Source organism: Syzygium oleosum, unplaced genomic scaffold (genome assembly GCF_021117445.2).
Source record: "Syzygium oleosum isolate NSW1041296 unplaced genomic scaffold, Sole_v2.1 Sole_v2.25, whole genome shotgun sequence".
Taxonomy (NCBI): domain Eukaryota; kingdom Viridiplantae; phylum Streptophyta; class Magnoliopsida; order Myrtales; family Myrtaceae; genus Syzygium; species Syzygium oleosum.
The window spans coordinates 2861275-2874893 of NW_026607509.1; the positions used below are offsets into that span (position 1 = coordinate 2861275).

General features: G+C 39.1%; 1 protein-coding gene across 1 annotated transcript; it reads left to right on the forward strand.

The window, feature by feature from the left end:
- The first annotated feature begins 5757 nt into the window (after window positions 1–5757).
- Window positions 5758–9604, forward strand: LOC115671667 (protein SMAX1-LIKE 3). The gene is made up of 3 exons (XM_030593284.2): window positions 5758–7416; window positions 8124–8283; window positions 8391–9604. The coding sequence occupies exons 1-3, from the start codon at window positions 6176–6178 to the stop codon at window positions 9408–9410; spliced, it is 2421 nt and encodes an 806-aa protein (XP_030449144.1). The 5' UTR covers window positions 5758–6175; the 3' UTR covers window positions 9411–9604.
- The last annotated feature ends 4015 nt before the right edge of the window (window positions 9605–13619 follow it).

Sequence of the window (13619 nt, forward strand, 5' to 3'; positions counted from 1 at the left end):
AAAATTTTTGAATTATCGTGTTGGCTCTATATAGTCCTTCTTGGTGACTAATTGTATTAATCAACGTGAGTAAGGTATTGTTAGAATAGATGGGCACCCTTCCCTTCTCTAATGTGAGTTACACCACTTTGCTTAAATATTTCAAGCAACTACAGCTTATACCCATCTCAATCTGGCAACCCAAAATCTATATCAGCCCTTTAGAGTTGACAAATGCTGGGATTTGCATTTTCTTATATGGTTGTGTGTAAAGTGTGATCCAATCAAACACAATTATAGATTTAACAGTGGAAAGAACACATCGACCACTTAATTAATAGATTTTAAGGCCTCATGATCATTATTTGATGATAATAAATCGAAGAACAATAAGTTATCACTGAATCGATTTGAAACATTGTGCATGGAATTGCTCATGAGCTAGCTATTGCCTTATGTCATAGTCAATTAAGGCCTTTCACTAAACCCACAACGCGTACATTTTTCATTTTTTCACAGCACTGAACAAAAACCGAGTTTGTTTATCCTTTTTCCATCAAGACTCTTATGTTATCTGAAGGACATACCCCATGTGACCCTTTTTCCAATCGTTTGCGTACAGAATTTGTTCCTTAAGCTTCACTAACAAACTTTTAATTTTCAATGCCCGGAGTTGAAAAAGGTGAGCCCACTAATTGTACGTTAAAGATTCATCTGTCGATGCTCAGCCCAGCGGATTCAATACCAACCACATCAAAAGAGCTTAAAAGTGAGCCACTTTTATCTTAAAAGGAACACCAACTTTCTGCAATAAATAGGGTTTTTATGTGCCGTTTCCTTTTTATCATGTCATATCTTCATCTCGTTTCCTCCTTTTGAGGATAATAACTACAACTTAGCTAGATTCCATGATTCTCTCAGATCTTATTCTAGCCCCTTTGTTTATCTTTAAGCTCTCATGGTGATTGTAACAAAGTTGTGTAGGCACATGCTGATTGACGACTGAAATAAGCTCTCAAGAAAGAGCTTGTTGGAATCATTTTTATGCTTTTGAGTAAGTGCTTGATAAAGCGAAATATTATAATGTTTAACATGATGAACGAAGGTATGTTTTATGCATGCAGTTCGTTGAAGGACTTCCGATCCAAAGCGATGGATGAAGGGTCGTGCTAATATGGACACAGAGCTGGGGAGCAAAGCAGGGAAGGGCAGGGATGGGGATCAAATTCCTTGTCCCTGCCGAGCCGCTGCCCCTTACAGAGCAAGGCATGGTTCCATTACCAGTCCATTTGAAGCAAAGGCGGTGCCCCGCAGTACACTGCCCGGCGCCAGATAACAAGCACTCTTGTGAAGAGAAATCTTAATTCTTTTCCTGTATAAATGTACATCCACATAAAAAGCTTAAAAGATGAGTATAGAAATGAACTGAGAAGGTCAAGTTACAAATCTGAAAAGAAAAAGACCTTTCCAAAAAGTTAGGTCCTTGAGTGGAGAAGGTTGAACATCTATGTAGTTAATCACACAACAAATATATAAATTTCATGACTCATTTACATGCACATAAGAATGTGGAAAAAGAAAAAACTTCTCACCTTTTGCATTAATTGCACTTTGCATTCTCCATTCATGGAATCACTAGTTCACATCTTGAGTGTCGGCCTTAGATATAAATTTGCACCTAAAACTAGTTACCATGGCAAAACGGGTTCCTTTCAGATGCGAGACTTCATGATACTCAACTTTTAAGAAACGTGTAAGTGATGTTTGTTTATAATTTCTTCTCTATTATTATGCTAAGAATAATGTCATACTTTTGGGTAAAGGTGCGGATGCTGCGTAATTCTTTCGCCTTTTCATTAACAACGCTGTCATGTCAAAATTGGAGCAACTTTTTCTGCAACCAGCCTTTGGAGCCTGCTCTCTCTCTCTCTCTCTCTCTCTCTCTCTCAACTTTCATCGTTTGTTAATCCATTCAACAATAAGTGGATGTGGGACTTGAGTCATGTAATTTCGCAGATAAAGAACAGTTTCTGGATGAAAACTTTTGCCAGTACTTGTAAATGGTTCGCTTGCCGTATTGAATCCTGGCCTTCTCTACAGACAATACCTTAAGAATGTTGATCTTACATTTGGGATTTTGTTTTCAGATCGCTAATCAGGTTATATAACTTAGAAGGTGTCCTATTAAAGCTACATCATTATCTTGCAACTAAAACCCATCATCTTAAATTATTACTCAGGCTGTGATCAGCCATTAGTTCACTTTTTTATGGATACGATTCGCGTCAACATGAGATAACTCTGTGAAAAGATTAAGCTGCATTCCGTTTAGCATTGTATCAAGATATGACAAAGTGTCCACACCGGATCCTGCCTGGGCATCTTGAATATTGCTTCAATCGATATTGCTTGATTAAAAAGAATAATTGCCTTCAATCATAGATGGCCACATCACAGAGCAAAGAGGCATCGAATGAGAAGCCCTTTTGAGTAGATAATGCCATATTTTGCTTTTCTAATGCTACTTTAAGGAAAGGGTGCTATAAAAGCAAAAGATGTGAAGACTTTGATGCAGTCTCTTCTTGGTGAAACTTATAAAGGGGTTTGATCATGCATAAAGAACACAACGGATTGAAATATTAATTAAATTTCTTTTTAAAAGAAGGCTCTCCAATTTGTGAAATAGTGTCATATCCATTATAGTTTTGCTTTATTCTTAGCTGGGTGCTAGGGTTATATGCATATATCATGTTATAGTACTGCTGTACTGTAGCCCTCTAATTTCATTCAAACATCTCCACCTCAAGCACTAAAGAGTTGCTTTTGTTTAAACAATTTCACGACTTTATATATCTCTTTAGGCAAGCAAAAAGAAGCTGAAGCTTTTTCACTGAAGACTGCAATTTCTTACTGACTAAGCCGACGAAAAGATACGAGGGCATCTGTTTTCTTTGTCTACAGGAGCTGGGTCTGTATGATGGTATATTGGACCAAATACACCACTTCTTTTTAAAAAAGTTGCAACATAATTTTTATGGATACAATAAAGTGCATCCCACGTTCCCTGAATATGGAATGCAATGAATGTTTTCGTTTTATAATCTCCCTCTGCTTAAAAATTTGAACTTTTACACAGCAGACTTTTTAACTTGGTATTATAGGCTAATATTGCATCCTTAGTGCCCCATTAATCAACCCTTTCACACATTGATTTTTCATTTATAGAGATTTTTATTGTTTAACGTAGACTTTGAAACCTCGAATTATTTTCTTTTTAAAATTTTCAACATGGATTCTTTTAACCCCGAGAATTCTTTTAATTAGATCTGATCATCTTTAGCATTATACTATATATATTGACTTTTCATTTTCAACATGGTTTTTATTTTTGTGTTCTTATGCCTTTGCTTGGATAAATAATGGTAGGTATACCAAAATCTTGCACCCACTCGTAGGATATATAACTGAGTTTTGATAGGATAGAAGATAAATGAATTCTCCGATATCAAGTAAATTAATTCAACTCAAAAAGCTCAAGAAGTAAGATGCATTATCTTTTTAAACCATACTAATAATCAGTGCGTGGGATACTTAAGAGGTATATTATATAGTTGTTTGCGCTTGCCTTTTATATTTAAAGAAAAGAAATGCTTCATGCTCTCCACGAAGTTAGAAACTAAAATCATAGATAAGTTAATCATTTTTAATTACGAGATAATCGTTCACTTTACTAAAGCATTAGCCTTACCAAAGCATTCGTCTTAGTTGCGGCCCTGACGCAGCAACCCTTGAGACATCTCTTTTTCTTCTCCAAGAACCTAGTTGTTGTGTTGCATGTCTTATTATTACCCAAACAAAAACCTCATACTAATGTTCAAGAAGTATATTAGAACATGGATGGAGATTCTCTACAATTAGGAGAAGCTTTGTCCAAATGACATTAGAGAAATTCAAACAAAACAATCCCCCCCCAAATTCCACCCGTCCTCTGCCTTTTGCACACCGTCTTTGTCGCCTATAGCCATCGCCCAGTTTCTCTTTGTTCGCTTGCTCCGTTTCTCCGCCCTCTCTCTCTCTCTCTTCCTGTTTGCCCCTCCTCATGCCTTCCCGCTTAACCGCCGTCGTTAGTCGTCACCCCCTTTACCTCCTTGTTGCCGCCATACAATCCTCCCTCTGTGCTTTTAAGGCGACCACCAAGCGAATCTCTTGCAAATCGGATAAAATATTGGATGCACTTGATATGTATGGGAAGATATGGTGAATAGAGTCAATTACAAGAAGGAAACCGCATAGGCACTTTAATTTTTTATAGGATCCCGTGTGGATCGCGAATTCAAAAAACATGATTGGTTTGATATAATAGACATGCGATTATGCTTGCTTTTCGTAATAGAATCGCTTAATACAACTTTTAAAGTAGGCCAAACAGTCATTGGGCTGCTATTACCACGCCTAGCCAGTGACAAAAATTCTTGGGAAGAAGTCAGTAAAGTGTGCTCCAATTAACTAATCTCTCGTGTAACCCTAATCACACTATTATAGCTGCCTTTCATGGTGGACAGACATAGGAATGTACAAAAGCGAAGGAAAATGATTGAGGAATGAGAGGGAGATCCCTTGTCGGTCGTGTAAGAATATGTGTTCAACTATAGGGTATCATGCATTGCATGGTATCTGATATGGCAATTCCAAAACCTCGAGCTAAGGAGTCTCTCCTTTTCATGCAAAAGTCGCACGATCGTGAATGCTAGCACGGGGTCCATTGACCAAGTTAATTTTCAGGATAATATGATAAATTTTATTGAACACTTAAATATGACCTATTTATCTATATATGTGATCAATTGTATGGATCATGTTATGCTAAAAATCTCCTTTGAACTAGCTATTCGTCGATTATATATATCCGAAAAATCAATATAGCAAAACATGTTCTAGTGTGACTAAATATGTTCGTTCAGATATGATCGAAATAGTATTAAGAGATTTATATGCCAAGATACACGTATTAATCCTGTAGGATTTTGCATACTCTCTCATGTTAGATTTGGATCTGTAGTCTCCCATGTCCAGTCTCCATATATGATCCTGTTCGTGCTTCGACATGGATGAAAAATCAATCCCACCTCAACAAACCCCCATCTCTCTACCTTGCTCTATCTACTACCACCTCACAGCTCAGCCTTGTCGCCGCTGCCCCCACCACACCTGACGACAGACTCTCTCGCTCTCTCTCGCGCCCGCGTCCATGCCAGGCTTCAGATGTTGGAAGGCGCCATGTCGGAGCTCCATCTCATTGCTGTCAACGCCTTGATTGTCCATAGGGACAAGCCTCCATTATGTTTGGAGGCGCAAAGGCTCCTCCATCGCCCTCGAGGTTTGATGTCTCGACCATGGATTGGATGAGCCGCTGAGAGTTACGAGTATAATAGATATGCGTCTTAATCTGATGTACGAAATAGCAAACCCACATCCTCCCTCTTAATTGTGTAGGGTTCACATCCTGGGTTCACAATTTAGTTCAAGAGAGAGAGAGGGGGGAGGGAGGGGCAACGGAGAAGCAAGTATTGGGTGCATCCGGATAATGTAAGCCCAGCGCAATCCACCGTTAGATCAGGTGGATCCCATATTGGTCCCGCCTCATTTGATGGAATATATGAATTGGGCTCACACGGACCGGGCGCACCTAAGTTTTGTCACAAAGGGGAGTTGCCTTTGGTACTGTACTGGTGCATCCTTCCTGGTTGTCAGCACATGCAATCCACTTTCCACTGTAAAATCCACTTTGGACCAAAATTTAACCTCAGCTTCAAGAAAAGCATAGCCCACCCCCACCCCACCTCCCTCAAGTTTCTCAAAGAGATAAAAACCAAATCGCTTTCTCTCTAGCCTATATCACGAGCTCTCTCAAACTGCATACACCAACACAGCATCAAATAAGATTTAGTTCACAAACACTACACTCCTCTCTCCGGCGCCTCTTCTAGAAATCTAGATATTCCTCTCTCCAAAAATGTTTCTTCTCCATCCCATCAAAACAGATGAATGGCAGTCCCATCCATTCCTCTTTGTCTTAATATCAATACCCGCCCATGAAACTTAAACCTATGCAAGTGCCTTAACCACTCACAAAACCCAACTCAATAGCCCTTTTCTTTGCTGAAGTACTTCCGCAGCTTCTCCTAATTCGCTGAAGATGAGAGCAGGAGGAGGCTGCACAGTCCAACATGCCCTGACAGCCGAAGCAGCAACCGTAATAAAGCAGGCTGTAACCCTAGCAAAGCGTCGCGGCCACTCTCAAGTCACACCTCTCCATGTGGCCAACACCATGCTCACTTCGTCCACTGGCCTTCTGAGAACAGCTTGTCTTCAATCTCACTCCCACCCTCTGCAGTGTAAGGCTCTAGAGCTCTGCTTCAACGTTGCGCTCAACCGCCTCCCGGCTGCCGCTCCGAGCCACGTCCTGGGGACTCACTTACAAAACCCGTCCATCTCCAACGCCCTCGTCGCTGCCTTCAAGCGGGCCCAGGCACACCAACGACGCGGCTCGATTGAGAACCAGCAGCAGCCTATCCTGGCAGTGAAAATTGAGCTCGAGCAGCTCATCATCTCTATCCTAGATGACCCCAGTGTGAGTAGAGTCATGAAAGAAGCAGGTTTCTCCAGCGCTCAAGTGAAGAGCAACGTCGAGCAAGCTGTTTCCTCCTCGATCATTTGCTCAAAAAACCAGACAGTGACTAAGGACAACTCAAAGGGTAGTAATAACAACAATCCGACACTCATTTCTCATCAGTCTCCTTTGAGTTCCTTCGATGAAACCGGATTAGTATTGGGGAACACTAATGCATCGGATCCAGTTAGAGATGAGGATGTCGCGTATGTATTGGAAAACATGGCGAACAAGAGGAGGAAAAGCATAGTTGTCGTTGGAGAGTGTCTTGCTAGTGTTGAGGGAGTGGTTAGAGCAGTAATGGACAAGTTAAACAAGGGACAAGATGATGTTCCTCAAACAATAAGAAGCTTAACGATTCTCAACCTTTCGATAAGCTCCTTTGAGAACTTGCATAGGGAAGAGGTAGATGGGAGAGTCGAAGATCTCAAGAAGCTTGTGAAGAGTTACATGAGCAATGATGATGGTGGGGTGGTTCTATATTTGGGAGATCTCAAGTGGACTGCTGAGTATAGAGCTAGGAAATTTAAGGGACATCAATTAGAGAGGAACAACAATTACTATTGTGCTATTGAACATGTGGTTGGGGAGATAGCAAAAATGGTGTCAGGAGTTGGTGGAAATGGAAGGCTTTGGCTCATGGGATTTGCCACATTCCAAAGCTATATGAAGTGTAAAACCGGCTATCCATCCATAGAGACTCTGTGGTGCCTCCATCCTCTCACAATTCCAGCAGGCAGTTTGAGCTTGAGTCTCATCACTGACAGGTAATTAAAGAACAAACTATTGTCTACTCTCTTTTATTTCGATTTGGTTTTCTTGAACTTCAAAACTTCACTTTTTCTCGGAACTTCTTAGTTCTCTCACTCCAGTCTATCAAGTAAAGTATGGTGGGGGAGTGAGAATTAGGCACAACTGCTTTATCTTTCTTTAAAGTGATAACATGTTCTTTGTGTTTGGAAATGAGGAGTGGGGACTTTACTTAGTAGCTTTTCAATTTCTGTTCACTTATCAAAGTTGAAAACATCGATTACTGGTAAACATCTCTTCAATTTTTAATGCAGCACACACTAGCACATTGTGTATACTTCGAAGAATATCTAGGTCTCACCAAATCCATTTTATAACTCCTGCCGTATATTGGTGTCATTTTATATTAGGTTTGGAGATCTAGTCTGATTTTGACACTTCTTTTACGTTTTTCCTTTTGAATACCAACTTTATGCTAAAATAGAACTTAGTGGTTAAGATGCTAAAATAGAACTTAGTGGTTAAGTTAGTTCCAATTATATTATTACGTGGTGGATCAAAACTCAACCTCAAATTTATCTGCATAGAAGAATAAAGTATAGACTCGGTGAAGTGAAAAAAGAGAAGAACATATGTTCATTTTGACGTGCTTTTTACGCTAGGGCCATAGGCCAAGATTATTCTACAAAAAGATTCAACTCGACTATTTCTTCATCATTCTCAGTGGACCAGAGATAGATTGCCTGAGCAAAAAAGCTGAAAATAGGGGGCCAGCTAGCCCTTTCGAGATTATCGAATCACGATCGTTGAACCCTTCATCCCTTCCGCCATGGCTTCAAAATTGCAAGGACGAGTATAGAAGACATTGCAATAACAACGATGAGGTCATAATCATCTTCACTTCTTCATTATATTCATCATCATCATCGTCATCATCATCACCATGTATAGTTCTCAACCATTCTCTTATCTAATGCTTATTGATCATCAGGAGTACGCATGCCAAAAAAGGAACAACTTCGGGAAAAACCCCATGTTCTCTTCTCTGCCTACATCTCCCTCCGCTTCAAGCTATTCCCACGAATACCAAAGCCCTAATTTTCACCATTTCGTTTATCATGAGTGGCCACCCACGAAACTACATTCCTGGCGAGACCACAAGTTTTGGAATCCACCATCAGAATCGGTCAATTTTGTCATTGAGCTTTCCTCGCGCTCCAACTCAGCATCTTCAAGTGAAATCATGGAGGTAGAGTACGTGCCGAGGTTCAAGGAACTCAACTCCGAGAACCTTAAAAACCTCTGCACCGAGTTGGAGAAGAAAGTCCCATGGCAAAAGGCCATAATCCCTGAAATTGCAACCACAATCTTGCGTTGCCGGTCAGGCATGTCGAGAAGAAAATTAGGGTCTAAGTGCCAAAATGGTGCGTCTAAGCAAGACACTTGGTTTCTCTTCCAAGGCGCGGACGCCGAAGCCAAAGAGAAGGTGGCGAGAGAGCTGGCTCGGCTCGTCTTTAGCTCGTACGCCAGCTTCTCATCCATTACTCTAAGTAGCTTCTCATCATCTACCAGAGCACTTTCCCCAGAAAACAACGGAAACAAAAGACCGAGGGACGAGCAAAGCTCTAGTTACATCGAGAGATTCGCCGAAGAACTGTCGAAGAACCCACACCGGGTGTTCTTTGTCGAAGATGCTGAAGAAGCTGACTATATTGCTCAAATGGGTTTCAAGAGAGCAATGCAAAGAGGAAGGACAAGCAGCTCGGCCGGCGACGAGGTTGAGCTGAGCGACGCCATCGTTATCTTGAGCTGTGAGCGCTGTAGCTCTTCTTCTCCTACTAATATCATGCTGAAATCTTCGCACGAGACAAGCTCTTGCTTGTCGCTTGACTTGAACACGTTGGTCGAAGAAGACAATGCGGAAGATGACGATGGTGATCAGTCAACCGATGATGTAGGACTTTTGGAATGGGTTGACGGGTGGGTTGCTTTCAACGTTCAGCAACCGTAGGAGAATCTTTTTCATGAAATTTTTTGTTCTTATATTTGGGGTATACATTTCAAAGGTGAAGCGATTGACTCTTGACTGACCTACGAAGCATTTGTAGGAGAAGACGAGGCTAGACGAGCTAGCTACAGTAAATTTGGGTGCCCGTCATTGTAAATTCCAAGTTAGATTCTATATTAAAGACAGGCTGATGGTTGGTTGAAGGCTTTCCTTGAGTTTCATCTTCGTTTTCTGTGTTTCGTCTTGTGGTCGGATTGAGCGGCAGTTTAATTACTAAATCTTCATTTAGATAAATGATCTGAAAAGATTATGAAAGCTAATTACCCAATTCATCATATTGGTCCCACTTTCTCAAAATCCAATGCAATGTCGCCATCACTTGGTAAAAAGAAGCCATTATGATCACAAGCAAGATTTTATGCAGTAAGAGAACATAATATGTCTTGCGTTCCAAAAAAAAAAATACAGGTCAACATAATTAATTACGTGATACAAATTAACTTCTTTCCTTGGAATTACTCACTTAACAATGTTACGATTTAATGACTAGCTTGTAAATAGGGAGAAATATCCATGGTTGTGATGGATCAATTCTATACATGCGACAAAATATTGATTTGATCTATATATTAAGATGTCTGACAGGATAGGAGAGAAAATGAAGATGCGATGATTAAGTTCTTAGTTCAAAATGTGAAATATGCACGTTCGTTTTCACTAGACCTCATAAGATCCTTGAACTATCCATTGCAAGGAAATTACATGTGATTGAAAACTACCAACCACTGTTCTGTTGGGAAAAAAAAACACCCATTTTGTCTATTCTCTAATTATACTTCCAATTTTATAATGCTTAGCTCCAAATACATCAAATGATTGATCGTGCGAGGTTTAGAGCTCTCAAATGATCTAATTTATTTATGATTAAGTTCATCTTTCTAGTAAAATAACTGCACATAGTTTGAAGATAAGTAGAGGGTCACGGTTAATTTTAAAGAAAGAACTTCCAAACTAAGAATGTTTAGCTCGAAACCAGTCAAGTGTTTGATCTTGTAGGGCTTAGAGATCTCATATCATTATGATCATTCTAATAATAAAGAATTTTATATTATCTGGAGTGGAGGTTAAGGGCCACAACTTGTTTAGAGGAAAAAATTTCCTGAAATCCTCGAATTTTCTATGGCAAGGATTGAAAACTACCAATTACTGGTCTCAAAACATTCCCCTTTTTGGGGAAAAAATACATCCTTTTTGCCATTCTCTTATTATTTTTATAAACGGCTTTTATTTGCAAATTTTTATACAGGGAAAAGTTCATAATCAAAGGCCATTATTCCCCAATAGTTCTTGAAACAAAAGCACGTTTAATCAGCAGATATTGCTTATAGTTCAAATATTTCTTCATCAATCCCCATGAACATTTTGCATTTTCTCATGATTGAAGCTATCATGGTGGGAGCATCCACCAGCTCATTCCAATGAGCTACCTAAATACACGGCTTTTGTAAACATTCATTCATTTTTTCGTACACATCATCGATCGGTCTTCTTTACATAATAATAATAATACAAACAAATCTGCTTGGAAAGCCACAACACAAACGGAAAAAGAGAGGAGAAAAAGAGGGAAAAAGGAAGCGATGGGGCTTAGAAATTTAAAAACGTACTCAAGAAGAATATCGATAATGCAGAAAAGAAAGACGAGGGTATGATTCATTACGTAAGAGTTGTGCAAAGGAGGAGCAACTTTTCTTGCTTTAGAAGAGAAAAAGAGAAATCTTGCCCTAAGAGATTTTAAAAGAGAGAGAGCACTACTTTTTAGGTTTTGCTGAGAGTTTTAGGCAAAAGAATAACTTTTGCTCACTTTGATTTTCCGAAAACCGACATTCTCATCTTTAGAAAGCATCAGAAAGTTGGGGCATAACTAGGTTAAACAAAGCAAAAGCTCGAAAAGGGGGATTAGCCCAGAAAAACACACACAGATAAGCATCTCTTCTTTTAATTAAAGATTAAAGGTTGGTTCACTTTGGAATCAAACAAAGATCATTATCTTCACACAGCTTTAAATCGAAACACTCAAAGCATAAGTAGAGCATTTGTCGGTTGCGACTCCTCCACAGCACGAGAATCATTCGAATTCAAAATATTTTCCTTCGGAGTATCTTATGTATGAATTAAGGTGCATTTTTTGTGGGTTGGCTCCTTAGCTCCTCCCACATAGGAATATAAATGCTTAGTTATCGCCCTTTTCCTTTTCGTTTTTCTAGTTGATGGACGGTCTACATGTTAGCTTTCCACCGCCGAGCTTAGCTGATTGCCCAAATTTGTACTTAAAAGTTTGTGTTTTTAGATAAAAAAAAAAATTTGTAATGATGAAAAGGCTAACGGGTACAAAGCATAAATTGAATTCGAATACTTGTACGTTTAAGGAGATATATTAATTAACTAAGACGTATGAAACTTACCAAAATCATATTTGTATACGTCTTGTCAATCATTCACATCAATTTATTCGCTTCAAATTTCAGTTTGAAAGCTCCCTTTTGCCTTAAAAATTGAAATATCCCATATTCTCGTAGAATGTATAAATTACCCTCCTCCCATTTTGGCCCATATTCAACTTTATTTCTTTATTTTCGAAACTACCACTTCTCATAGTAAGTTAAAGGGTGAGAAAAGACGATTATAAGAGCTATACGATATCACAAGAATTACATACCTGCTAAGAGATGTTTAAGCCAAAGTTACTTAGTCCACCCATAAGTATACAAGCTCATCATCGAGCTGCTTCAGCGACGTGCCAAAAGTCAAGAAGCTTATAACAATCCGGTTCAACAAAGATGTGTAGCATAGGGGTGAGAGGGCCCGTATAAAGAATGACTCATTGTGAGTTTCTAAGATGATGAAGGGGCAGAACTAAATTGCATACCAGACAAGAGAAGCGTTCATGGATTATATATGTAAAATTAGAATTAATTCATAAGATGCACTTTTTGACATAACAACATTGCCTTTGGAGCTCTGATATTAAGTGTGCTCAAGTAAGAGCACTATAAGGATGGATAACATTCTGGAAAAGTATTTACTTATATGTTAAATGACAATATTCTAAAACGCGGTATGAGATGGATTCAAGTGAATAATACCATGAGCGAGTTAACTAAGCGATGTCATAATATGGTACCAAAGCAGGATCCCCCCTCCAATAAGTATATGATTTGAGGACGAATCATGTAGAAGCTGATAGGCCTATAACAACCTAGTTTGACAATGGTGGAGAGAGACCACTGGGTCGAGAGAGGACTAGAATGAACTGGACCACACATCAAATAGGAGGAGTGTTGCTGGGCAATACGGGCCAACACTAACGAGAACGTCAGTTCTTTAAGTGAGAAAACTTTTAATATCTTAAGTCCCACATCGAATGGGAGAGGTTCTGTAAAGTAATTCTTAAGTTAACTTACACCCAAAAATAGTCACCACTTGCCCAAATGCCAAAAGAAAAAAAGTTACCATTTAAATTGCATCCTAGGACAAATTTATATGAGTAAAAGAACTTATTTTCTTTCGAAAACCTGAACATCAAATTCCAACCCTTGTTTCATATCATCCACAAACTCGAAACTCTCTTCCCACGTCACTTCGGCCGCCATCAGTGGCCGCCCCACCACCCCTGGCCGCTGTCTCCTCCGTCACCTTGGCCCCTCTGGTCAGTGCTAGGATTGGTCTGAGGTTTTTTTTTATGGGTTTGGATAAGGAGGGCTTTTTTAAGGAGGAAATGACGATGGTGGTTTTATTGTGGGCAATTCTTGGCTGATCTATAGATGATGCTATGATTAATAATTGAAATAATAAACACAATCAATCGCATTGCGTGAATTATATAAAAACCAAGTACTTTTCATGATATCCACTGCAGGCTCTTTAACTTCTTGATATGCAACACAATGAATCTAAGGTCTCATAAGCTCAGTTCCTATTTTTCCAGCTTAAAAACACTTTACAATTTTCCTCTAAAATTTGAGGATGAAATAAAAGAAAAAAAAGAGTTAGAAATTATGAAAAAAAAAAAAACAGATCCATATGACACTAGATGTCAATATTTGCATATTTTATAAGGTTTTAGATTATTCAAAGTGACTATTAGAAAGCTACAGAAATGGAAAAAGTAAAACACCATTACTTGTATTGAGAAATCACTTGTATGTATCA

Coding starts and splice junctions, on each gene's coding strand:
- LOC115671667 (XM_030593284.2), top strand. CDS start 6,176: ATGAGAGCAGGAGGAGGCTGCACAGTCCAACATGCCCTGACAGCCGAA. Junction 7,417..8,123: donor TTGAGTCTCATCACTGACAG/GTAATTAAAGAA, acceptor CATCATTCTCAG/TGGACCAGAGATAGATTGCC. Junction 8,284..8,390: donor ATTGCAATAACAACGATGAG/GTCATAATCATC, acceptor ATTGATCATCAG/GAGTACGCATGCCAAAAAAG.